The 27416-nt window shown below is 44.4% G+C and overlaps 1 protein-coding gene across 2 annotated transcripts; it reads right to left on the bottom strand.

Moving 5' to 3' along the window:
- Window positions 1-215: 215 nt before the first annotated feature.
- Window positions 216-25500, bottom strand: LOC6530626 (BMP-binding endothelial regulator protein). 2 transcript variants are annotated; one of them, XM_002091503.4, is made up of 7 exons: window positions 24532-25500; window positions 12345-12651; window positions 9266-9354; window positions 4355-4448; window positions 4070-4252; window positions 3118-3330; window positions 216-2770 (listed from the first exon to the last, which is right to left on the bottom strand). In XM_002091503.4, exons 2-7 carry the CDS (start codon window positions 12523-12525, stop codon window positions 1275-1277), a joined length of 2256 nt encoding a protein of 751 aa, XP_002091539.1. In that variant the 5' UTR covers window positions 12526-12651; window positions 24532-25500; the 3' UTR covers window positions 216-1274. The 2 variants fall into 2 exon arrangements, with proteins under 2 accessions (XP_002091539.1, XP_039228082.1); XM_039372148.1 differs by lacking the exon at window positions 24532-25500 and adding an exon at window positions 12781-13445.
- Window positions 25501-27416: the final 1916 nt, after the last annotated feature.

Below are 27416 nucleotides of genomic sequence, written 5' to 3'. Positions count from 1 at the left end.
TCTATTTCCACTTTCTGAGCTGGTCAACTGCGATGTCTTTTCAATCGTTTGGATTTCTTTTCCAAACAGGACATAATAGTGCAACGCACTTCTATAGATTTGATTTAATTTTAAAAAGCATGTTGGTTGCTGAAATTGCAAAACGTTGAAGATCTTCGTATCCTCACATATTGCCACATACTCTGAAAAAACTTTCCCATTTAAAACATGAGTTATAGTTTGTTTTCATATATTTTAATTTGATTTCATCCACTTGCATTTGTTGCGTTGGTTTTTGTTTTGTTGTGTTTTTCTTTTTTCATCTTTTGGGTATTCAAATATATCGTAAACTTACAGTTCCAGCCATACAAGTAGTGTATAAAGAGTTATTATAGTACTTTACATTAACATTAAACTTTAAACTTTAAACTTGATTAATTTGTAGAATTGAAAAATGGCAAAGAGCTGTCTCCCCTTTCCGCCGGTTAGGTGCATAAATAGCTGGCGATAGTTGTATAAATATTAACACAGTTTGGATAAAAGTTGGTTAATTTTGCGATTTGAGATAAGCGGAATTTCGAGTTGGTTAAGTAGGTTTGAGTTCTAGGGATCTGCGGATCTGGGGCTCGTTCAAGTTTCAACTAAGCAAAAATACTGTTGTGCAGTTCTCATAGTAGTTGGGTAGGTCCTCATCCTCGTCCTTTATATATTTTTATATTTTAATCAAACATTATCAAGTATATTCGCTAGGACTGCGTTAACTTCTAAGTACACTTAGCTAAAGCTTAGCTTAGGTTTAGTTTAAGTTAAGTTATAGTTATAGTTTAGTTTTTAGATCAGTTTAGTTTAGTTTAGCGCAGCGACGAAACACACATACAGCAGTACAAATACAAATACAAAACAGGCACACAAACAACAGGCTCTCCGGATAAAACTCCATTACTAAAGCTAAAATAAATAAAACTTAGGCTACACAAAAATGGCGACAGGATGAGTTTCGATGCTATGTGTGTGTCTGAATACGATATATGTATATATATTTATATCCGGACTATCTATATCTGCCTACTCCAGAGGACGTTCAGCGTAATACTGTGGCCTGGCTGTCATGGGAGCGAATTCAACTAGGTTTTCCCCACCGTCTCTGGCACTTTTGGGGGCCTCTAAAAGTATGCTATGGATTACGGCCCCCATCGCGAGAGTGTCTGTGTGGATGGGCGTGCTCATGAATGTGCGTGTGTGTGGGGGTGTGTGTAGTAACTAAATGGGTAACTAAAGTTAAACGGACAACTAACTTAGTGGAGGGGCGGCGGCGTGCGATCCGGCGCACGCGGATAGAGGAAACTGCTGGGCACATGCTTCAGGATGAACTCCTTCTGCAGCTGATCCTTGTCCAGTCCGTTGTGGCCCTGCCTGTCCAGCTGGTTGTGGCCACCCGGCTTGTGCCGCCCCTTCTGGCCCTGTTTGCTCCGCTGCTGCTGCTCCTGCTGCAGCTGCAGCCTCAGCTGGTGGTTCTTCTGGCGCCGACCCTTCAACCGGCTGAAGCTGGGATCGCCGTAGAACTGGTTGCCCTTGAAGCTCGACAACGTGGCATTGCGACGCCAGCCGGCGGGGCAATTGGTGGCGCTCCTCCAGTCCGGCAGCTGGACGCCCAGTCGCCGGCACTCGTGGGCGTAGGCCGCAAAACTGTCGCAGTGACAGTCGCCCGATGGACACTCACACACGTCCATGCGGCAGGCGGCCTTGTAGTTCTCCGGATTCAGCCGCTCGTGGCAGTCGCCGAAGAGCGCCGGAACACTCAGTGGGTGGCAGTAGAAGTTCGACTTGCGCTTGTCGCAGGTGGGCGTGGCAGCGAGGAATTCACGCTTGCGGGAACATGACTTGGGGCCACCCACCTTCCAGGAATTGGCAAAGTGCCAGACCTCGTCCTCCCCATGATTTCGTCCATCCTTCCCCGTGAGATCGTCACGCGAACTGCCATTGAAGTTGCCACACAGACCGCACAGTCTTTTCTTGAATTTCGCCGGCACCGAGACCTGCAGAAAGCCAGCTCCATTCCACTCCAGGGTCAAGCCCATTTCCGATCTCAGCATCACCGCTCCGCCGTCGGCTAAACGCTCAATCGTCACGTTCTGGCCACCAGCTACGACAGAGTAGGGCAACGTTACCCTAGTTCCGTTCACCTTGACCCGCATTCGCTGGCCGAGATTGACCTTTAAGTTTCGCAGATTTAGGGTCACCGTCTTGGCCCAGCTGGCACGCCGCGTGCCGCGTCCCTCGTTCGTCAGCCGGATGTGGAACGTTTTGCCCAGACAGTCGGACGCCAGTAGATACTTGCAGCTGCCCTGGAAACTGAAGAACTTGCCGTCAAAGGTGCGGAAGTGGGGATCCCCGAAGACGGTGCACGTGCCGGCCGTCTCCACGCACCGCTTGCAACATTCCCCCGGCGGCTGCTTGAGCTCCTCGTTCGCCCGGCACTTGACCGCCGGACAGCGCATCTGGGCACACCGGATGGTGCCACCGTTGCAACGGCAGCTGCGGCACGGCCCCATGTCCCACGTTTCGTTGTTCTGGTATACGACTCCATCCAAACTGCACTCGCTCCGCACTTCGGCCACGGCGCAGCGTGGACAGCAGCCATCCGGCTCCTGGAACTCGGCGGCGCACTCTAGGATCGGGCAGGTGGGTCGCTGGCACACGGAGGTACCGTTCAGGCAGGTGCAGTTCGTGCACCGATCCGGCATAAACTGCGTCTTCTCCGGATAGACGCTTTTGTTGAAGAGGCATTTACCTGCAAGAATATGTAATGAAGTAGTAAGACAAATATGATATAGTTTCATATTTTTCATATATTACGATTTTTACTTCCTCGACTTAAGCAGAATTGGTAAAAAGTAAAAATACTTATATTTTGTATTCCATATACCTGTGCATATATACATCTAGTCTTTATAAATAACCTGCTAATATATCACACTTTTTAAAAAATTATTTTTGGAATTTATGGCTTTGTTAATTGTATTTATTTAAGTGCCTCCGTTTTCCTTTGCATAAAATTCTTAAAGAACTTTGTATGCTTCAAGCTAATTTCAATTTATATATGCTATGAGAAATATCCAAGTTCCCATGACAACTCACCTGGAACAGGTAGAAAACTGTGGTTCTGCGGGCAGCGTGGACAGCACTCGTCCGGACGCTTGATCTGCTTGGACATGGGACATGGTAGCACCGGGCAGGTCTTCTTGGAGCAGGTCAGCTGGTTCCCGCGGCACTGGCACACCAGACAGCGGTCGTCGATGGAGGCGTCCACCTCCTGGCCCTCGGCCACCGTCTGTCCGTTGATCTTGCAACCTGAAAGCGACATGGCAATCCCATCAGATATAAGACACTAGACATTAGACACTAGACAGTAGACATTAGACATCAGACATTAGCCATCAGACACTTATGATTTAGTTGGGTTTGATTTGCTTGGCCACGGGCCAAGAAATTTTCCACAAGGCGAAACGGGTTTCCAAGCGGCATCTACCGCATTTGCATAGGCAGCGTCATAGGAGGGCCCCCAGATTCGGTGTGTTGCTTTTGTTTTCTCAGCCGCGATCGCAATGCGAATATGCGGGGCGACATTGTCGCCTTAATAGACAATTTAAAGCCCATAAATAAGCGGAGCCAACAATAACAGCCACGTCGTGGAGAACAGATCAAAACAGATCAACGGATCGCAGCAGATGATTTGGAGATCCGGAGATTTGATCGCGGCAGATGGGGCCCCATGAATAAATCATTTTGGTAATAGAGACATAAATATGCTGGCACTATCTGCGATGATCTACTTTGCGTTGGGCAATGCCTATGGGCTTCTCTTCCCTCTAGTACATAATTACGAATTTCGAAACATTTTAACATATTTTATGCTGCAGTGACCACACCAGTTTGTCCATCTGGTCGGACGCTCTATTGTCTAGCGATTATGAGGCATTAGCGGGATCATTGGCTAATTTTAGTGAGTGATGCTACTGGGGACGGGGGAACCGAATGGGACTGGGACTGGGACTGGTCTGGATCTAATCGAGCTGGCCACAAGACTCACCCTGACAGGTGGGACAGCATTCGCCCGGTCGTGGTGGCTGCAACTGGTTGTTGTCGCACTGCGAATAGCACTTCTGGATCGTCTCGGTGACCACGGTGGCCACGCACTTGTACGTCTTGCAGGGATCCTCCGGATCGCTCCACTCCGAACCGCTCTCATACGACATGCCGCGAAAAGAGCAACCTGAGGAATGCAAACAATTCACATAAATAAATGCTCTACCAATACCTAGTATAGTTGCATTTTGTGACTGAAAAAGTGGATATATTAACAACGTTTACTTACCCTTGCACCTGCGGCAACAAGTTCCGTTCGACTTATCCAGAATGTAACAGTCATTGACTGGGGGACAAGTATCTCGGCAATTCACGAATCCGTTCTGTAAGCATCGGATGAAATGAAAGACATTGCATTAGTATTGAAACTGAGTCGTTTGATCCGTTCTACGGGGCGTATGAGCAATTTGCACAAATGCGCTTAGCCATGTGAAAGATGCAGTGGAGCTGATGATTGGCCAGTGCACATCTGTCTCCACCTTTGCCCCCCTAAAACACACCTCCACCTGATTTGCTGCCCAGCAATTGCTTTCGAAATTGCCATTGCTCAATGAAGCTTTGAACTCTGACCTTCAGTGCAATTGGCTTTGGGCGTGGCGATTGGTTTGCTAGCTACAGAAGAATAGAAGGGATTTCCCTTCGTTTTATACTGTGAATATGAATAGCATTGCTTTGAGCTTGTTCTCTGAAAGTCAAGGTGGAAAATGAGCTGAGATTATGCAAAGTCGACTAATTTATGCTGCAGTAATTTATCCTTAAGACCAAAAGCCCCCCTCCGCGCTCTCTTTGCAGCTCGTTAGTTGATCCCTCGGCTGATTGCCTGCCCACAGGTAGGCACATGGTAAGCAGCAGAGAAATCGGCTCAGATATACATATATTTATATGCGCGTATCTATGCATCTGGATTTTCTAGCCATTTGGCTGTGTTAACGACATGCTGACAGCTGCAGCGGGGAGCATTGCAATTGATGTCGATCATAAGTCAAACTGTTGCAACTTGGCCGGCTTGTGCAATTGCTATTGCAATTGCCATTGCTGTTGCCGTTGCTGTTGGTATTGCCTTTAACTTTAACCCTTGAGTGGAGGCAGTGGTGGAACAGCTGCTGGCTGTGACAGGTTAAAGCCAGATTTAGATTCAGATTGAGATTCAGATCTCCAGCCGGTGCCGTAATAATAGAGCTCGAGTCGAAGCCGGAGCCGCCACTAATTGTAAATGTATCTATAAATCTAGATAGATGTCGACCAAAAACAGGCAAAATATTTCACTAATTTGTATGCAGTTGCTCCGAACAATGTTGGTGAGTTTCCGAGTCTCCAAGTCGCCGAGTATTCGTGTATCTGTGTATCTGAGTGTGTGTGTGTCTATAATTTAGTGCAAGCAAACCAGATTGGATCTCAATTTGGATGGGGCCGCAACGTGCAAAATTTGCAATTGTTATGAAAATGAAAATCTCGAGAGTCTCGGTCGCAGTCTCAGTCTCAGTCGCGGTCCCTGGCTGCGAGATGTTTATCATCGTATTAGTTTTAATGGCAGTTGTTAGTTGGAATTTTAATGGCACTTTAGTGCGGCATTGTCGTAACTCCCCCAGCCCCTTTCCCCTTTTCCCTCATTCCCAATTTCCACACGAAAAACTAAATTATCTGAAGTAAAGGTCGCGCTGATTTTCGAATTAACTAGTATTGATGTTTTTCATGCCTTCGCTGACCTATTAAAAATGTATTTCAATTATTGCTACACGTCTTAGTAATAAATAAACGCTTTCTGAGTTTCCACCTCTTTATATGTTTTGTAATAATCCAACAGAAACAAGCTTTTGCGACAATTGTTCTCAGTGCATTTCTTGAAATGCAGTAAGCTGACAGATTGAGTATCACTGTAATCGCACGTCGTATCTCACGGATCAAAGTTCACGTGCTCTCAAAATCCGGATAGAGCTGAGACCTGGTCTCGGCCAACTCGCATCCAGCTGTTTATGCTTTGGAATTCTTTCTTTCTAATCGGGAACCGGTATAGAAATATGCCCAGCCAACATGAAAGTTGAGGCATTTTTCTGCGAAAGATTGCCAAAGCCAAAGGCGCCACGATGGCAACCCGAGCTGCTAAGTAGCAGTGGATGATGGAGAGTGGGCATGGATGCTGTTGTTGCTGCTCTTGTTGTTGCTGCCAATCTTGCCCAGCGGCAGTCTACGGCAGCAACAACAACAAGCTCTGGCTCTGTGTGTCCGAGTGTGCGAGTGTGTTTGCCACAGTGGCAGAACCACATTTGCAAACGGCCTCTAACGACCTTGCGTTTGACAAAACATGATCGGTTTTAACACTGTCTCTGTCTTCGTCTTCGTCTCTGTCCCCATCTCCATCTCCATCTCCTTCACCATCAGCATCCGAGCCTCTCTTTCTGTTGGCCATCTCGGAGTTTAGTTGGCCAGGTTGTTGGAGTCGAGTCTGCCGCTCTAGACGCGAAGTAAATATGGTAATGGCAGTCTTGTGGTTTTATGGTCATGTGTATTTTGTCACTTGTGGGCTACGGCTCAAATTGGCATCGGAATTGGACTTGGACTCGGATTCGGAATTGAAATTTGCTTTTGAGTTTTAGAACGGTCTGCCCAAAGAATTTGCAAGGAAAGGAAAGGAGTTGGCAGACCTGTATGAAAATATTTGGCCAAATCTGGTTTGCCCGTGCTCTAGAATTCCATATTGGTAAAAGTGAATTTATTTAGCCAAAGTTATGCACACTAAAACAGCTCTAATGATTCCAATTTGCTGATTTGCCCCTGGCGATCGTAAATCCCTTATTAATATTAATACAGAAGTAAAGTAAAAATGCTAATCCCAGTTCCACTATAATATTGTACATTTTGCATTAATATTTATTCAAGCGTCTAGTTAATATTTATCAATCACTGACTGTGTCCTCTAATCACATGTTTACCCATTTCCAGAGTACAAAAAAAATTTAATTTGCAAATCCACATAAAAGTCCTGCTCAATCGTGGATGAAGCCATCCTTCCCCCTCCCGAAAATCGTTTAAATCATAAGCCATTAAGTGCGAATTCAGCGGATTCAGCATAATATTCGCATAAAGCGAAAATTTGTGGTCCTTTTCCAGGGGTTGGAGTACCATTTTCGCAGAATGTCCCTGACGATTTCCAAGTCTTTTCTATGCATGAACGTATATATTCATATATATATTCATATATATTTAGACAATAAACGCGCGTCGTAAAGTTTCGACTTAAATGGCTGGTTGGTTATTCCCAAACAGACTTACATTACGGGAGCCCAGTAAGCGAGCATTATTCATCGGCTTTATGCGTTCAAGCCCCGATTACAGCTTAACGCCTTGCACGCTCCATTGGCGAGCGTTTCGATTTGGGGGCCTTAAGAGCGCCACTAAGAGAAATCGCCTCGAACACGGGTCGAATTCGATTTCATGAACTTTTAATGAGTCCGCGCGACGAATCCCCAGCGCGTGCGACAGAGATGCAGCGTGCCGTCGCTGCGGAAAGAGACGGACATACACCGATGGCGCCTTCCCCAGTAAGGTGGCGCCAGTATCGTATCTTTTTTTTTGCGGCTTTTGCTTTTTTTTTTGCGCTCCCCCCGCTGATTTTGCTGCTGTTTTTTAATTTCGGTTACGCCCACTTGACGACGACGACAGCCGCAGCAGCAGCAACAATGGAAATAATAATAACATCGCAGCGAAGCTCAGCCGCAGGCGAAAAAAGATTCAGCGCCGATCGATCGATCGATCGCTTGGATCGCTTCGATCTTGGATCGCTGCGAATGATCGGTCGGCGCCAGCCTGAACGCTTGCCGCTCAAATTGGAGCAGCGGCGTTTAGCAGCGCTTAGCGCTAAATTAGCAGCAGGTTCACGACAGCACTACAGTGACAGAAATTCTGCGCAATTTGGGTAAACTAACATATTAAACTCAAGTTCAACAAGTCAGTTGACTAAGACCCTCTTAGACACAATAGCCCAAGGATAAGCTCATGATAAAACTTATGATCCTGCCACTTGTAACTATTTTTCGCCAAGTGTTGGCAACCCTGCCGCCAACCCCTTCCACCTCCACCTGTGCCCCTTGCGACCACTCTCTTTTCATCGATCAGACAGATGAGCACGCGCTCGCTTAATGACGACACGAAGCCGCTTGCCGTTTGAGCCGCGACAGAAAGGGAAAGAGATGGCGGGATGCTGGGCGAAAGAGAGGGGCTGCTGCTGGCGACGAAAAATCACGGCGGCGGCGCCAAGTGTTTGTCAAACGATCGAGTGCCGAGATCGAATACCCTTGCCAATGCCGATGCCACGATGCCCGTGGTGCCCGTGCCCATGATGCCTGTAGTACCCGTGATACCCGTCCCACACGGCGGATGACGGCGCGAAACCCGTTTGACGACCTTGGATCATAAAAAATTCACCAGAGGGAAAGAGAGATAGATGGAGAGAGAGAGACGCATGCTGGCGAGAGGAAGTGGCGAAGCCAAACAAATGCAAACATACTCAAACATTCCGACAGATTCCGGCAATATCTTCAGCTGCTTCACACTTCTTTTCCTGCTACACAGAGCACTTTGCAAGCCATAGATTTGCATTTGAATAATATAGTATTTCTACCATTTCTGTTATGAAAATAATACAACTTGAGGAATAGTTTAGCCTAAAGAAGTGTTTAATTTTTTGGAATTCCTTCGCCTCATCGCTCAAAGTAACATACATAGTCGAGTGGGGTCTGGCAATCTGCTTGAAATATTCAAAGAATATCGGTATTTTTCATTTTGGCAGGCCGCTAAGGATGTAGCTGCAATGCAATCACCAGAGTCTGAATGTCCTGCTGGCTGGACACTGGCGTTGTCCCATGCTGAGAGGGAGATAGATAGAGGCGGGAAAGGGTGGGTAGAGAGGGAAGGCGGGGCATGTACACGAGATTTATTTTAGCAAGCGTGTTTATGCTATTTCATTTCGTTTCATTTCGCTTTAAGTGACTTTTATCGAGGCCAAAAAGCAGCTCCATTCGCCAACTTGGCAAGGATCTGTGGAGCCTTCAAGAAGCAAACCTAGGGGGCAAACGGAGATGGCGGGGTGTATGTCGGTATAAATGCGAAATTAAAGTGGCAAGCACTTTTAGAGTCGACTCACCTGGCATTCGCACTTGAAGCAGGTGAAAATCTGCGGCTGGTTCTTCAGTTGGACTTCTTCTCCCTCATTCGAGCAGGATTGCCGCACGCCTGCAAAAGAAAATTGGAGCTTGGATTAGTGATAAGTGATGATGTGCCTATCTGGATTGGGCTGGAGTAGGTAGTGGTGAGTAGTGCCCCCGACCCCGACCCCACCCACTTGCATTTCCTGCCACTGACGTTGACTCTTGATGCAATAACACCAAAACAAACACAAACAAGACGATTCATTGCATGTACAAGCGCCGGAAATTGCCCACCGACCGAGATCTTATCCGACCACGTGACCCAAAATGGACTCGCCCACCCTCCCCCTCCCCACCTCGTCCCCTTGCGCATCTCAATCTGATCTCGCTCTGCAGGTCAATGAGATTAGGCCTCTGGATTTATGTACATTCATATGTGCGAGCGTGTTTACTGTACACTGTAAGAAATTTGATCAAGGATATGTGCCCATAGAGGTTACACACAACTTTCTCTATTCACTTGTATGAAGAACAAAATAAAGATATATTTTTGGTTCCCCTGGTTCTTTGGTGACTGTAATGTGGCTAGTCAAATGGATACGATCTTTTTAAATAAAATGTTCTTTAAACTTTAATTTGTAACTTACACCAGCAAATGTATTATTATATTTACAAACAAATTTAACAAAATTACTCTGACTATAAATTGATTACTATTTTTCGCAGTGTAAGTACCCTTCTGCCGCAATCTGTTGTAGTTGCCACTTTGTTTGGTTTTTACCTTCTCTCTTTTGGTGGCGCTTAAGTCCAAAGTAGCCAAGCGTTGCATGTTAAACATGTTGCCCCAACAACAATGGCAACCACAACAACAACAACAACCGCAATCATAACAATGGGGCAAGAAAAGGTAAACGGAAACGTCGAGCTAGAGCGAGACGGAAGGGCAGGTAACTTATTGCGGAGTGAGGGAGTGGGGGAGAGACGATCGCAGCAGGCTGAGCCCGCTCTTCTTCTTCTGCATCTTCTTCCTAAAATGCGAGGACCACCTGCAATGTGCTGATAAACACACACAGACACACACTTCCTCCCTCTCGTTCCCACCCGCCGTTGAGGGCAATAAATGAAGACGCCGGCGCTACACTGCGAGAAAATGTGTGCTATAACATTCAAATGTATAATTTTAAACAACTGATTATATGAATTTGAAAAATTATAAAGCAGGGGACACTTATTATTTATTAAGATCTTTAGAAAGCACAAAACTAAATTAAATTCTTGGTGTTGGAAATATTTTATGAATTATTAAAAATTTAAAAATACATTGTCTGACCCGAATGATGTTCTTTGTGTACCCGAGCTACCTTTAGGTTCTCCACTTCTCAATTTTCTTGGGTCTTTCGATCTCCGTGGGCGGCTTTGGGACTTTGTTTTATTCTGGGTTATTATCGAGGTTCCTCCTACTTGATCACCGCCCCTCTTGATTCCCCTCCTCCCCCAGAAACAATCTGTGTAATTTGGTCGCTTGTTTGTTTTTGGTTCGCTTTGTTCTTTGACTCTGGACCTCGGATGATTGTTGTTTTTGGTACACCCTTTCCTGTTATTTGATTGTGTCCTGCTGATTTCCCCCTGCCCCCTGCACCGCAGCACTACCACATCTTTTTTTCCCCATTTTCAAAATCAATTGGAAATTTCCTCTGATCAAATAAAAAACAAATATCATGTTCGCCGGCGGGAGACTTTCTACATTCCTTTCTCTTTTTTGACTAGAACAGTTAATGAACTTGGTTCAAGTAACCCGATATCGCCATTGCAATATATCTAATTTATTCGATTTTTATTTACATTTAACACACTCGAAAACCCATAAAAAAGCCCACTCAATTTGTGTTTTTTAGAGGAGCCCCAGACGAAAACAGCGTAAATAAATTCGTGCCAGTGTTGGCGACACAGACGGCGCTTGAATATATGCTCAGTCAGTAGCTAATGCCGCTGACCACCCCCTCGATTAGAGGTCCCCCGCCCTCCATTAACAAACGCTCGTCGATTAATCACAGTCGCCGATTAAGCGCCAGCGTACTGAAGGTGAAGGGCAGCAAGGGGGGTTAAAGGAGAGAGTGGTAGGGGTGGCGGGGTTAGGAGTAGCGCCAGACGGAGCCACGTGTTCAAAGTGAATCTAAAAGTGTCCATATGAACTAACAATCTATATACATAAATAATACTGCATTTCAAACTATTACACTAACCCGAACTAGTTAGAAAAATAAACTTTTGAAAGTTCTTAAATCTTCAATCTGTATTTTCTATCCCTAGTCACAAATTGCACACTTTCAGTTACTTTAAGTTACATGCTAGGGTAACCTTATGTATTTCATTAAAACTATAAGTTTGGATATTTGGACATGTATGTTTAGTCTTTGGTTTATTTGTGATAGATTTGCAATTCATGGAAACCACGGCCAGTGAAAGGCTGAAACAAGGCTGACTCAGCTAAAAATCGTAAAATAGTTCCGTAGAAAAGCGCTCGGAATAACTCTATAACCGATCATATTGCTTGGCAGCTAAAGCTGTTATAAGCTCGTAAAAATCAGCTAAAATCCATGATTCATAGTCATAAGCTGCAGTAAGTCCGGCAAGCCGCTTAGATGTACACACATCTGGGGGTATTTTTGAATATGGTTTTCAAGCGGACTGGAATGTGGATCTTCATCAAGGTTAGATGAAATTTTTACGATCGGATTGGGATCAAAATTTATGCCCCAAAAGGGTGATAATACAATTATCTGATTAGAAATGGTCTTCAAATCATCGTTGAAATACTTTTGACGAGGTAATTAAGTCTGCTAGATTGCTAAAATAGTCAAGGATTTTATTTTCTTAAAACTTTAAACTGACAGACACTTTTAATCCCAGAAATATCTCAGTAATTTTTAAATAGTCCAAGGAATTATTTAACCATGTAAGTTTAAGAGCAGTTATAATCATTCTGAGCCAGGTAAAACCCTAATGGATAATATAAATATAGATATGTAAGTGTAAGAACCTATGACAACTTAAAAACTACTTGATGGCACTCACCTGAGAGACTATCTCCCGCCCCTGCGTCGACAGTTCGTCCTTGCAGCAGGGCCATCAGGACTACGATGAGGATCAGCAGCTGGGTGCGTGGGCGAAATCCTGGGAAGCGCCGTCTTGGCGCCGAAGATTTTCGTGGCTGCTGCGCAGGAAATTTCCACTGGCCACTTGATTGGCAACACATTTTCACAATCGATCGATGTTCGCGGAAATCTCTATTAGTTTTTCCTCTGCACACTTCCCGTTAAACACACTTTTCTTTGAATTATTAGTTTGCTGTTGTTGTGGCTGCTGCTCGCGTGAATTATGACTGGAAAGAAATTGTGTTTGGGTGGAGAAAGATCACGATCAAGCCGGTTAGTTTAAAAATAACAACGCAGCGGGCGAAAATAGAATTGTTTGGATATTCTGCAGGTGTCTTGTACCAATTTGTACCTACAACTTTGTTGTTCAAATTAAATTTAGAACCGATTTGTATTTGTCAGCATGTCAGTGTGGGTGTGAAAGTGTGTGTCTCTGTGTCTGTGTCCGTGCAACAACTGGTGTTTTTTCAATTTTTGGAGAGTGCAAAACACTTGCCGCCCAGGGTGAAAGATTTCGGCCAGTACAGTATAGTAAATCATCCCGTTTTGGGTTTTACGACTCCTGCCCGGAACCCAAGATGCAGCCATATAACATACATATTTGCAGATGTATGTATGTATGTACATAGATAGAGATAGCGGCGCCGTTCGAATTCTGCGAATCATCAGAGCAGCCCTCGCCACGCCTCTTTTTGGGAGGTGTTAAACAACCTGGACATTATTAGTTTTGCGCTTTATGGGTGCGTATATCCGTGTATCTACACGTACGTATCTTTGTATCTATGTATCCCAAGGTGTGCGCGTGGTGGTGGCTCAGGTAACAACAGATACGAGCCTTATGTGAGGTGGCTCTTTGTTCGAATCTGGCGGATCATAAAAATGTTAATGATCTTTGACGGGCTGGCGCCAGCCAGGGAATATTGTAATGCTTGTTTGAGTTATAATTAATTTCGATGGCGCATAATATTTTATTATTTGTCTTGAACCAGCAACAGCACAGCACCGCGATTTTCGCCAACAACTTGTTGCTGTTGTTCGTCCAGCCTCTCTGTTAGTTATTTGTTGTTATTTGTTTTCTGTTTGATGTTTTATTGATTTGTGGCCGCTTCAAAGTGGCGCCAACCAAACGCCGAACGCACCAAATGCGGATACAAATCTCTGTGAATCACTAAGCGCTAATCCCAATCCCCAGCTTAATCCCAAGACCCAAATCAGCTCGACTCGATTCCCAATCGGAGATCGGGTGACACACCCAGCGGCGATCGGGAGCGCTTGCAAAGAGAGATTGGATTGGCCGGCCCAAATCGGTGCTTGACCCAACAAATGTAAGCGGCAGTCGAACAAGTGCTTATGGGCTGGCATGCTTATGGACCTGTGGATACCCTGCTTATAAGGACAAGGTTCATAGCACGTCTGCTATGTAACCCACTTGGTAGAAATGTTTAACTATGAAATATACGTTTTATTCACGTGATTCTAATGGAACCTACTTCAAGTTCTGCTTAAGCCCGATGTAGCCCCATTCATTGATATTTGTCACACTCGGCGACCTGATAAGGCCTAAGCTCACACTGTACTATACACATCTGTACATACATATGTATGTTCGTATTAAGACCCCTGAATAATATGTTAATTTCTGCACTTGATAACGCAGCACACACAGGCGAGGATTGGCGAGTGCATGCAGCGTTTGACTACGTGACGATCGCTCGAAGTGGTGTGCTTGTGTCCGCTCCCTGCGATTAGGTGCAATTTGTCAGGCGTCAGTTGACAAGGACAATGCAAATCAAAAGTGGGAACTACTCTACTTTATATATACTGTAATTGTCATTACAGTACTACTACACATTATTTCATCTGGCTGCTTCTAGGAAATGGTTCTTTGTGCGCGCACAAGAATTAGATAGATGACTTTGACAAAGTGGAGGTCTCGAAATTAATCGCCATTGAGAATTTCTGCGCCGAAAGAAGCGAAAGAAGCAAGTCGCAGTTTTCAGTTTTTCTCGCCGATTATGTAACTGCGAGCTTCAATGTCGCCGTGGTTTCCCCATCGCTTCCACTGAAGAGCACTCTTCATCTGCCATTCCAAATACGATTCTTGATTTTGGTCAAGGGCCCGCGAGCTCGAGAGTTGATTTCAATTGGATTGCCTGGGTTCTCGGCTTATCGTGTGTGGGTTCATTGTTCATATATTTTAATGCCCATGGCGATGGTGATGGTGATCGTGCCACATGTGTGCAGTGTACGCAATTTCAAAATCGCCAAATCAGTTGGTCTTTCAGGCTCGGGGTTAATGTGCGATTGAGTGAATGAGTTGAGAAATCTGAGAAGTCGCATGCCGCGACTGGAACGGGGGCCTAAAGTTGATCCCAAAAATAGCCGATCGATGGATCGAGCAGCAATAGTGGGAATTAGCAGGGCACTTAATTTGAGGTCCACTTCCTAAGATCTATGTAATGTGTGTAATTGCGGCCCAGTCGGGCGGCATTACATGACTCAGACTTAGACGACTGCGATTACAGCGACGGCGACGGCGACGGCGACTACGATGTCGTGCCAATTAAAGTGGCCGCCAGCCAAGGGCCAGTGATTATGGGCTGGCGTTGGGGTTTCTAATGGTTCCCGACATGGCGTCAACCCAACCGACAAGGCCAGGGCAATTAACCGGGGCTCGGGGTTGCACTTGAGCTGCAGAAAATTGGTTAGGCTGCTGTTCTGGTTCTGTTCTGTTCTGCTCTGTTCTGGGCCCTAAGTTCTGGCTTTTCGACTCCCCAAAAGGGTTACGCATGGCACGCAGACGGCGTCTAGACGGAGCCTCTAATGATCGGTGGCATAGGTATATGTATGGTATACTATAGTACTCCTCGCACAAAGTCCATCCTCCGTCGCTGGCCTTATCACACTCTCGCCATCGCGAATTCCACTTAAAAGCCCTGCTCGGCCGGCCGACCTGCCGGCCTGCCTCCTGCCAATTACCTTCGGAGTGGACCATGTCGCTGGCTTAATTCAATTAACAGCGGAATGCCAGCGACTTACAACCTACAGCCACATGGCCATTAAGCCCCCAGATCAGTCGTAATCCCCCGCAAGCGGCGCCAAAAAAAAAGAAAAGCCCGAGAGTCAAAGACTTTGGCAAATCATGCAAATTCCACGGCCCAACTACAAGACACGACTCCAGCCTCGATTCGGATAGCAAGCTCCCCGCTGATTCCGATCGCCGCCTGGCAACTAATTTCAATGTATTTGCATATTGAAGTCTGTTTGCCACAACAATGAGATGGCTAAAAACGCACATTTGTCAAATGCCAGGCCCTTCGGGGCAAGACGCAGCTTTATTTGGTACAATTCCATCTGACAGAAACTGAAACCAAACCGAAAACCCAAACTCAATCCCAACCCCAATCCCAAACCCAAACCGATTACAGTTGCAGCCCAGCAGATGAAGACAAGGCCCAGGCCCATGACGTTGACGATTGCCGATTGCCCAAGACAATGGGCCAACAACAAGACAAGAGTTAACCAATTTCGAATGCCGGGGAGCTTTGGAGGGAAAACGTAAAAGAAACGAATGCACCAAACGACATAATAAAGTCACAAGCCAGACAAACGTATAAAAGCTAACAAAGCTATTAGCCATCATCATCATCATCGGCTTCATCGATGGGGCCCAGCCCAGCTGCGGAGTTGCGGAGTGCCAGGACCACAGTGAAGACCGACCTCAAACTGGTCCTGTCCCCCAATCCTCCATCTTCCGTCCTCTGTCGATTTCCACACTCACAATGGAGTAATGCGATTTTAATAGCGTTCGAATCTTTGCCAAACGAATGAAACAGAACAAACTGAGTCGAGCCGTGCCCTAATGTGCCGGAAGAAGTGCTCCATAAAAGTCACACATCATATGGTTCCATTAAATACTATTTCATTCGAGGGTTTCTAATGAACACAAAGGTACTCAAGTCGAACTAAAATTGAAATATAATTCTTTATGTTTAATTATACATATTTCCAATCAATTAAACTTCAAACCGATTAATAGTTTAATCAAAGTTGTCATTGAGCTCATAAAGGGATTATTTGTGGCTGTATTAAGAAGAAATATTATAGGAAAATATATTTTCATAAACCAAGTAACTAAAAATTTTGATCAAGACAAGTTTTCGGTTACTAGCATTTTAATTAAATATGCATTAAATATTCATTACCCCGAAGTTACATTAAAAAGTTGATATCTTAATAATGTGTAGAGTTTAATGCTTCTTAAAGTATAATAAATCAAGTGCATATGGCTCAAATAATAATAGATATTTGGTAAAGTTAAATGAATATTAATTGCTTGATTAAAACAAGTTTTAATTAATACAAATTGAGTTGGAAAACAGTTTTTGCAGTGGGAATATAAAATCTTCATTTTCAATTGACCAAACTGGAACTGTTTGAAGCCCAATAAAAAAATGTATATTCATAATTTGAAATCTGCAAAATCTCTATTTATGGTTTTGTGAACATATTTTGATCATCTGTTTATTGCTTAGCCAATCAGCACCAGCCATTTAAATCGGTGCCGTTTTTGGGTCCGCCACCAGATTACTCCAATCCGATCAGATGATATTTCCCTAGCCGATTAGTCACCCCAGAATCTTGGTCGATTCCTGGCCATATAAGCCGCTGTGAAGTCTCTGCACGGAGTTGTCGTGGCCATGAATCATGGATCATATAAAGCGATTTTTATTATTCTTAACTGCTCATTGGTTTCGGTTCGGCTTGCAAATTATTAATGAACTCGGGGCAAATATGGTTGGGGGAATCGATGGGCGAGGGCATGGGCGTTAGAGTGCGGCGGGCGCTGGCCTCTTGAAATTTGAGTATTATTAGCGAATTTACCGCAAAATCTATAAATAGCCGAACAGTACAATTAATTGATGCACAGACACAGTTTGGGATTGCGTGTGTGAGTATCTATGCTTTTGGGACCAATCCAAAGTCGAACTTACATATATTTGTGCAGAGCTAAAAAAAAAATACGATCAAAACAACAACCTCAACCGAAATTCCATACAATTTTTTATTGTGCAATTATTTAGGCGAAAGTTAATCAAAACACTACGTATACAAAATATTCGTCGTTGCCTTTTTTTTGTTTTGTACGAAAGAAAACCGGATTTATTGGGCGAATATGAGGCTGTATAGCTGTAAACAATTTTTTAGAAACAACCAGCCAACGGACCAAACAAAAAACAGAAGAAAAAAAACAACAAGCAACAAATTTGGGCAGACGATTTACGGGAATTCCAGCGAGTGACGTGCGGAACCCGATTTTATGGTATGATATTTTGGTTGTTGTTGTGAATTGGTAGCCGCTTCTGGCACATTTGTTTAACGACAATCTCCGAATCGCCAGAAAAAATATACAAATTCTCGGCAACTGTTATCAAACATAACGATTCCTCGTATGAACCGGATAAACAGAAATCTCACTTTTATTTATATTCTGTTATATTCACGACTTGATGGACTGTTTTTAGTTTTGGATGTTGGCTTTGGATTGGATTGGATTTTAGCTTTGAATGCATTGGCAGAATTATGCATCTTCTTATGAACATTTTTTATGTTTTAAATAAAAAAAATTTATCTAAATTTTATTGGGAATTATATCCAATCAAAGACAAATTATATTACCTCAAATACCAATTAAAACTATTAAAAAAAAAATGTTTGTGAAGGGTATTCCAGCGTCGGCTAACGATCTGCACTATATTGCTTACAAGTTTCGCTTGATACAAGCAATCAAAATGGTTTTCACAGGCAAATTTATTGATTAGCACGCAAATGCGAATTGTTTGAATATTTTCAGCTCTGCTTTGTGGCCAACACAAGATGATGGCCGGGGGGGTGTTGGTCGAAAGGGGAGTTGAATGGGACAGGTGCCGGGGCTAACACTTGGGCGCCACAGCCAGTTCTGTTCTGCTCAGTTCTGTGGCGATCCGTTCCGTTGTTCCGTTTTGCTCGACTCCTGACGACATTTCGCTCTGTCGCTCCGTTCTGCTGCTGCTGCTTGAAATTTGATATGGCCATAAAAAATATTACCTCTATATGCGGACTGTGATGCGATCGGATCGGCCGTGCATATGGCATATGGCACACTACATTCCGCAGTCGTGATTCAGTTCGCAATTCGCCGCTGGAGTCTAGACTTCCGTTTCTTCCTCTTCTTCGTTTGTCAGTTCGTTTCTAGAGTCTTTCGTTCTGAGTTCGTTGCCAGAGTCTTTCGTTATGTTCGTCCGTGTTTCGTGTTTGAAGATCGGTTATCGGTTAATGTGTCTGTTAATTCACGTTGATGTGCCCATATATCTTGGCTCTACGATTTCAGTGTTCGTCTGTGACATGCAATCGACGGGGAAAAGGGGTGCCGTGTGACAACTCGTAGCCCAGTGCAGTTGCACTTGATCAGCTTCGAGCGCTTTGATTGTCTGCTTGTTTATTTGTCGATTAGTTCGGTGTCGTGACGTTGAACCTGCCACAAAGACGGGCAGCAGTTGCCTGGGAGGTGTTAATTCAATTACGGCAACAATGCGAGTACAAATCTTAGCTGTTCCAAATTCTAGTGACAAGTCACAGCTAATAAACAGATCGATCTTTGACAGCGACGGTGAAGGACTATTTGCCTTTCGCGGTGTTTACAAAATAGTTAATAGTTGTTTCGTGACTTGGAGTTTGAGTTTCCCTCGGTTTTCATAGAAATATTCGTCTCCTATCTCATACGCATTCAGTTTGTTTTTTGTTTTTATCATTATTGACGTTCAGCAGTTAAGGCCTGCTAAACTCATATAAATTAGTCTGTTTATGATTGGAGTGCCGGAGCAGAAACATGAAATTAACATATGATTATCACAAATTTTTGCTTCCATTTTTATGGACAACGCAGTGTTTTATTTTCCTCCGATTTTTTTTTTTTTTACAAGTTTTCGTGGACTTTGCATAGGAAATACATAAATGCACATTAATACATTTACATACAAATGAGCAGCAGAGCAGCGAGCAGCGAGAAACTAATAGCTTGGGGATTCTCGGTGCCATCTGCATAAATTGTGTGAAATTGCGACTACAAATTGCTCATCTAAAACCCTCGTCGTACTCGGACAAAAGATGGATATTGCCGCCCAGACATCGGCTTGCGGCTGGCGATTTGCGGGATTTATGGACGGTGGAGCCAAGCGCCACACGAGCGCTGTTATCAAGGTGCTTTACTACTCCCATTACCAGCGCCCCCTCGTCGCGAACACATATGGATATAGATATGTATGTACATAGCTTCATGCTGCTACGAGCCCGCATATGCGATTATAGCACCGACAATTGAAATTGTTTGTTCTCGGGGCGAATTGCTGATTCCGCTGCCAAAACGCGGCCGACATTGTCGAATCGGACTGCCTGCCAGGCCAATAGGAATGAATGTTAGTAAATAAATAAATATTGTAAACAAATGTTCGTTTTTTGCTGGCTTGGCATATGTACAGCTGGCTGTTGCTGTGTTTGCTGTTGCAACAAATGAGCTTGTCAAGTTAAATGGCACGCACCAAATGCTGTCAGCGAGGTTGCACACATACACAAACAGCGATACGGACACTAACACACATGCAAGGCGGCCACTGCCGCCATTTTGTCTGGCTGCACTGAGTAAATTGTTGCAATTGCTGACTGTAAATAACCCGAGCACAATGTGGCACAACACGGCGTATTAGTAATCTAGTTTATTTCAGCATGAGGCGTTGCAGCAGGAAGGGAAGTTGAATGGAGGGCATGGCAATGGAACAAAGTCTGAAAACTTTGATTTCCCCTCCACATAAGTTTAAGTTTAGAACTGCAAGCTCTATTTATATCTTTGTGCCAAACTTTGTGGAAGGATTGTGTATCTTAGGGGTTTACAAAATCAATAAACTAACAAACAACATCAAAGGGAGCTCTTTATCTTTACAATATATATCTAACAATATAAATAATAACAAATTATGAGAGGCTAGACTTGAATCGTAACCAAGATATGTATATCACTTTTTACCCAACAGTCCCCCCCCTCCAAAGAGTGTTTTATTACCCCTCGAAATACTCCACTAATCGCCAAAGTACACGCCGTTTAGTCTGGCACAACCAGAATGGGCAGATACGGTTGTAGGAATACGGGGCAATTGTCTATTTTTAATATCTTATCGGAGGAATTTTTATTAGCCGTGTATTGTTCTGCAAATATTAATTAGTTTCTGTGATTGTACAACAAAAAGGGAAATTGCTCTGTGGCTCTTTGAGTGTGTGCAAGTGTTTGCGTTGCGTGTCATGGCGAAATTATCATTTTTTTTCTGTTGTTGTGTGACGCAGAGAGAGAGGGACCCCATCCACAGTAGTACCCTTGACTGGATTCCCACAGAATCGTTATTGGGGGCTGGTGAAATTGCAATCGACAGACTCTGCGATGACGCATGCTTTTTCCCAGCAGCTTACGTGAGTATGAGTGTATTAGTCTACATATGTGTGTGTGAGTGTGTGTGGGGTGCGTGCGTGTGGGCCTAGACATATGGCGACAAAGAGGTTGACGTCATAAGCTATCCATCTAATGGGGAAATGGAAATGAAAATGGAAAACAGAGGCTGGCAGACAGAGAAACTACCCCCGAATGCGTGTCAAGACTTTGGACTTGGACCCACCAGTGTCTTTCACTGCCCACCAAAAGCCCACCACCACTACAGCAGTGGTGGACACTTGGGCACTTGGCCTGGCCCACTTTGCACAGCTGCAACATCTTGGTGCGGCAGACACAGCAGCAAGCAGCAAGCAGCTATCCGTGCGGCAGCAACATGTCCCACAGCCCCACATCCCACGCAGGCAATTAAGAACGCGACTTGGCTATTGGGTTACACTTAAACTTCACATCACTTTGCTGCGCTCCGCTCCGCCCGTTCGTTTTTCGTTTTGTAGTCAGCATTTAAAATTATTTATTAGAAGCAACAGTCGGACAGGCGGTGTCACAAGCGGGGGACGTTTTGGGGGGCATTTGGCGCTAGGGGGGCGTATCAAATGTTTTGCTTTTTGCTTCTCAGTCTTCTTTTTTTTTTCGTTCGCTCTTTGGTCTTCTGTTTTCGGTTTTGGGTTTTGCCAAAACGAAACGAGCCAAGCCGGCTTGTTTAAAAAAAGGGGGTTTCTGAATCGGGTGCTTTAAAGCGAGCGGGGTGCAGGGGGTGGGGGGACGGGGACGGGTGGGCAAACATTGGGTGGCGAGGGGTGTCTCCTATATCGTCTGGCGCTTGGCGACAGCAATTTACCTTTAAGCGAATGCAAAAGTATGCGGAGAGCCGAAGAACAAGCGGCGGAAAAAGTAGTCGCAGCCACACAATTACCCCACTAGAAGAATTCTTCGCAGAACGGGAATCGGGCATCGGGGATCGGGCATCGGTAATCGGGAATGGAGAATGGGAGCTCTATAGCTGGACCATCTCTATAAATAAGTTAAAAGTCGCTGGCCGAGCCAGCTGAACCATAAATCATAAGCAGACGCGCGAGTGTCGAGTTATTATGCGATCATATTTTAATTGCTGGATTATTATTATGCAGGCAGTGTTGCAGACCGCGTTCCCCCTCCCGCATATACCACCACCCACCCCCTCGACAGCATAATCAAGTCCAGCAAACAAACAAACAAACAAAAACACCTGCCAAGCCACCAGTTGCACTTGCTGCTCGCCACTCCAGGTGAGCGTGCGGATTGCAGATCGCTCGGCTCGGGAGTCCGGTGTGCGGAGCAGAACTGAATCCCCCCAAAGATTGCAGACCGCAGATCGCGGATCGCAGATCGCAGACCGCCTGGCTCTGCTGTGCCTGGACAGGTGCGTGAACGTGGCCAGCGGGAACGGGACAGAGTTGCAACCCAAATCGTATCCTATTGTTTGCATGCAATACCGCACAGGGAATACCCTGGAAAGCTAGCTCTTGCAGGGTGGGGACGTGTAGGTCCTTGAAGTTTAAAGGAAATTATTACTTAGGGTCCTAACCAACAAGATTAAAAGAAAATTATTTAATGTCGCGATTCTCTCAGCTTTTCTCACCCCAAAATATTTTTAAAAACATTTTAAGCTACATACTACAGAATTTATATACAATTGAGTTCACCGGCTCCCCTTTCTTAACCGCTAAAAATGAACTCAATTCAAAGGACCTTCCAACGCTCGACAAATGCTCCTTTCTGCCCATCTTCATTCAAACATTTCGCCCAACTTGTGAGCATTGCCCATCCTCAGAGCTAAGCAAACAACATCATCCACTTCAATTACCCTTGATCCAAGGGTATAAACACATAGTTTTTTTTGAAACCAAATTCACATGCAGCTCGTAGTTGTAGTTGCAGTTGTTATTGTTGATGTTGATGTTGGTCGGTGGACAGAAGGGGCAAACGAGTTGGCCCCGCCGCCTGTGTATGTGAGTTGTCAGTTGGCAAAACTGGTATGGTTGCATTTTTATTATAAAGCGAACAGAAACAACAACAAAAAGCGACACCTAGGCAGTACGGGAAAGTCCGTCCGTTTGTCTCTGCCACTGCAAGTGGGGATCGGAGGATCGGGGCTTGGTTTGGGTACCTGAAGGATGGGTGGATTGGGGAAGCGGGATGGGAATGGGGATGGGGGAATAGGAATGGGAATGGGGACTGTCATCCATGGGCTGGTGTGTCGCCAGTTTAGCCCAGTGCTCGAACTGCTAGTCAGACGTCTGTTCTATGGATGTCTGTTTCATGGACATGTCGGCGCACATTCATATTAACCCATGTAGCTTTGGCTTATTCCCTGCCCCGCCCCCAACGTATCCCAATCCCAATTCCAGTGCCCCCTGCAAAGAGCAGTTATTACCAGTGTTATTTACACAGAGACAAATGAAGAATGTAGCGAAAGAATACGCTGAAAAGTAATGAGATATTAACGAACAACAAGAAATAAAATTTAGTAGTTTGAAAAACAAAAAGGAATTTGAACAGACATCTCTTGTTACCTAAATAAAGGATTTGTACTCTTTAGAGACGAATCCTTTCGTATATTTCTTTCCGTGCATACTTTATTGTATCCAATGTTTGCGTTTCGACTTGTACCTTCGCCTTGTGTCTTCATAGCCCCAGGAGTCGTAATTTGTTTTGGTGTCCTTCTGGCAGACTGTCCTCCTAATGAGCCAGTTTATTGTATTCCCTATTTATTTCCCGTCCACCCTAGGATAGCACTTTTTATGGCTCGGTGCGGGTAATACAGGAAATTGCCAGCGATTAGCTTAGTGACAATTCTCGCTGCAATTGGAGTTTCAGTGGCAGTGGCAATTGCAGTTGCAGTTGCAGTTGCAGCTGCTGCAGTGATTTATCAGCCGCGCCTGACACTTGGCCAGCTTATATATCTATATATCACCTGGCGATATTTGACACATCGTTACTAATTGGTTAAACAATATGTATCACCCCTGAGTCATGCCCGGCAACAGATAAGGTGTTTTGTGCTCATGCACCCGATCTGAGGCACTACTTTGTTTAATCGCTCACTTAGTTGGTGGCTGTTAAAGCGGCTTAAAGTCGGTACATATGCGGAGTGTTCACTTAAAACGCCTCAATGGATTTTGAATTGGATTTATTAAGCCCAAATGGCTGGCGGGCAATTAAGTCCAACTGCGATTTCCGCCAACCAAAATGCTATGCAAATTAATTCTCAATGAATTGCTTGCCAGACACTCAAACATATGTTTGCTCATACGCAATTTGATCCGCTTTTGATTCCGATTTTACAACTCCTAATGCTTGGCAGTAATCAATTCGAATGAAATCAAGAGAGAGAGCCGAGAGCGAGTGCCAAATGTGATAATAGAATCCAAACAATTAAACAATTTTCGCAAAATGTTGAAACAACAAAGGCAGATAGCACACACGTTCGCAGATACACACAGATAAGTGAAATGTTTATATGTTTCGCATTATAATAAAACAAAATCGCACTTGGCATTATAGCAACAAAGAATCGGGGAATCTCGGAATCAGGGAATCGGGGAGAGGCAAAGATTAATTACAAAGGAACAAGTAAAGACGCAAAGTTTACCCGTAATTACACTTCCAGATTTCCAGATGAGGTGCTTCTGCTGCTGCTGTTGATGTTGCTGTTGCTGCTGGTGGCAAGAAATCGGCGGAATCGAAAATTAATTATGCTTGACATGTTGCCAGCGATCATCAGTTCGCTTCTTGTTGTTGTCGTCTAGTTGCTGCTGTTGTTGTTGTTGTTGCTGCCACTCGAACCGATATGAATCGCATTTTCAATTGCCTGGGCTTGGGTCTATTTTTTATTTTTATTATTTTATACGTATTACTGCGCGAAAAAGAGAGGCCACACCGCGGATAGAAAGAGACGAAGCACTTAGAACTCACTGGCGCATAATTTATTTGAGCCGGCGCGCGCCTTTCATTTCAATTCGCATTTTCATTTCCATTTCGATTTCGATTTACATTTGCATTTCAATTTCAATTTGATTGCGAGTACTTCGATTCGCTTGCCACAGATTACGCATACGCCACGTTGTGCGCACTGTCCATCGACGCCGTCAAAGGTTCAATTTCACGCGGTGCCGCAATTGCAATTTGCATTCAATTCAATGCAATTCAATGAAATTGCGCGCCAATTCGACGGACCTACTGGAAAACGCTGCCAGCCAGTGTCGGTGGAAAACAACGCATTAGCGTACGCAGAAAATCAGAAAATCACACAAGTCAGAATATCAGAAAATCAAGCTAAGCCCCGCATTAAGCTTCAGTCGCGTTGATAACAAACTTAAAATTCGTTTATGTTGTTTTGTATTTCAATTGCGTTCGGACTACGTTTTATATTGTAATTACGCTCCACAAAACGATCGTCGTCGTTGTTGTCGTGTGTGAATCGGCGAACGTGAAAATCGCGCGCGAGTTTTCCCCTTTTTCGCCAGAGGGATTTTCCTGGCCAGCCAAAAACACAATTACGAGCCACTCTCGAGCGCTAGTGAAAAACCGCACCGCTCGCGTGCGCAGCTAAAGTTGAACTGAGCACTGCAAACGGAAAACAGGCAGAGAAAACTGAGCAACCGCTCGTCGTCGCCTTCGTCTGCGTTCGGGTTGGCCTTCGGGTCGCCGAGCCGAAGGCAAAGCAGCGCAGCGGCAGAGGATTGGGGTCTCGTTGGGGCTTCGCGTTTTTGGGGGCTCGCACTTTGCTGTGATTTTTCAGCGATTGGCGGACTTTACTGGGGTTGAGGCACAAACGCTAGTGGCGATAGAAAGTAATTCAAAGATAACCTTCTAAATTTTTGAACTACATTTTTTGTTTATAATAAATCACAATCAAATATTTTTTGTCTACTTTGTTAAGTCAATTTATTTGTACTACCACAAACACGCATATTCTATATTTATTATAGTTGTAACAACTTTGAACGTAGAACTTTGTATGTAGAATATGTAGAGATAGCAAAGTTCAAAATGCTATCTAAATTATACTTTAAGATATTAGGAGTACCCAAATTTTTGGCACCCCACTTGAAAGGCACACATTCAACGAATTGCAATTGAAATCGAATTTCAATCTACATTCACACATTCCTAAGCGAAATGAACACCTCCTCGAACATGAGAAGCGCCCCCCACTCCCACCGCATCAGAATCAACACACCTTAGTACCTTAGTAGCCGTAGCAAGCAAATCAGTTCAATACGATTCGAGTCGATTCGATTCCGGGAACTTTTGCCAATTAGAATTTGTCAACTGGCATTCCGCGCTGTCTGCCTCGACTTCTTTGTTTTGATAGTTCCGAGGGCCTGGGAACTCAGGGAGGTATTTTCCCGGCTGATAAAAGCATTACCCAGCCGTAGTATTGATTAGATTGTTTTCCACTCAAGCCATGAATGAATTGAAGTTCAAAAGTGTGCAAAGAATGTTGATTAGATCAGTGGGTGTCAGGTGGTACTGAAACACTTAGCAGTCAGGTGAAATTAACACCAATATAGTACATGCAAAAGTGTAAACGTACTCGTAAGTGACAAGGAATTTCACAATCCTTACCAATAGCAATGAATCATTGCAAGTGATAAATTCTTAAGCTAACTTAACTAACCGAAGTCATTGCTATGTTCCAGCTATCTAATCTGGAAACTCTTAAGTATACTCCTTAGTTTTACTACACATGGTAAGCAATTTCTTTCCCACCATGAATGAATCCATTCATTATAATCCCCAAAGCTGCCGTGACTGCAAGCCACATTCGCAATCCGAACTGTGTCTTATGGTATTTGTCTCGAATGCGATAATAGCACTTAAAGCTCTTAAATGCATTTGGCAGATGAGCCGGTATACAAATGGTGCCGAGTTTTCGAGGCCCTGGGATAATTCACACTTAACCCGCAGCCAAATCAAACTGCCAGCCATTTGACATTTATGCGATGGCCTTTTTCTTCATCTTTTTTTTTGTTTTTGTTTTTTTTTGGAAAAGCTGCCGCGGCACGCTAGGAAAATGCCACGGAGTTGCAGCTGAGCTGGAGATGATTTATGCACTCATTGTATCTGTAGTTGTGGCTGGAAAATTGCAGTTATCACGAACGAAACTCGGTTTGGATTATGCTTCGGTTTCTGTTTTGCTTTTGGTTTCGGCTTTGGATTTAGAGTTAGAGTTGAAGATGGAGTTTCCCAGGCCACGGATTTTGTCACTGGAGGAGGTTGCCAGTCATTATTTATGAGGCGAACGCTGCAATATGCAGCCAGGTGGGAACCGTGACGCAGTCTGTAAAATTAAATAATTGCGTTTCATTAAATGCCGTTTGCTATTTGCATAGGTTCTCCCCTCTTGCAAACAAAGTGCAAAGCAATTTGGCATAAACGTCATCGGGTCGAATTGGCGATGCTCTGTGAGCGGTGGGCGGTGTTTGGAAATCTGAGAATCCCGCCCCACAATTTTCCACGCCACTTGAGCGT

The sequence above is a fragment of the Drosophila yakuba genome, chromosome 2R, assembly GCF_016746365.2.
Source record: "Drosophila yakuba strain Tai18E2 chromosome 2R, Prin_Dyak_Tai18E2_2.1, whole genome shotgun sequence".
NCBI classification, from domain to species: domain Eukaryota; kingdom Metazoa; phylum Arthropoda; class Insecta; order Diptera; family Drosophilidae; genus Drosophila; species Drosophila yakuba.
This window is presented reverse-complemented; position numbering and strand designations above follow the sequence as displayed.

Excerpts from the sequence above, each read along its gene's own strand:
- LOC6530626 (XM_002091503.4), bottom strand. The coding sequence starts at position 12,525 with ATGTGTTGCCAATCAAGTGGCCAGTGGAAATTTCCTGCGCAGCAGCCA. Across the intron at positions 9,355-12,344 it reads GGCGGGAGATAGTCTCTCAG|GCGTGCGGCAATCCTGCTCG; the intron begins GTGAGTGCCATC and ends TTTCTTTTGCAG. Across the intron at positions 4,253-4,354 it reads TTGTTGCCGCAGGTGCAAGG|GTTGCTCTTTTCGCGGCATG; the intron begins GTAAGTAAACGT and ends TGCATTCCTCAG.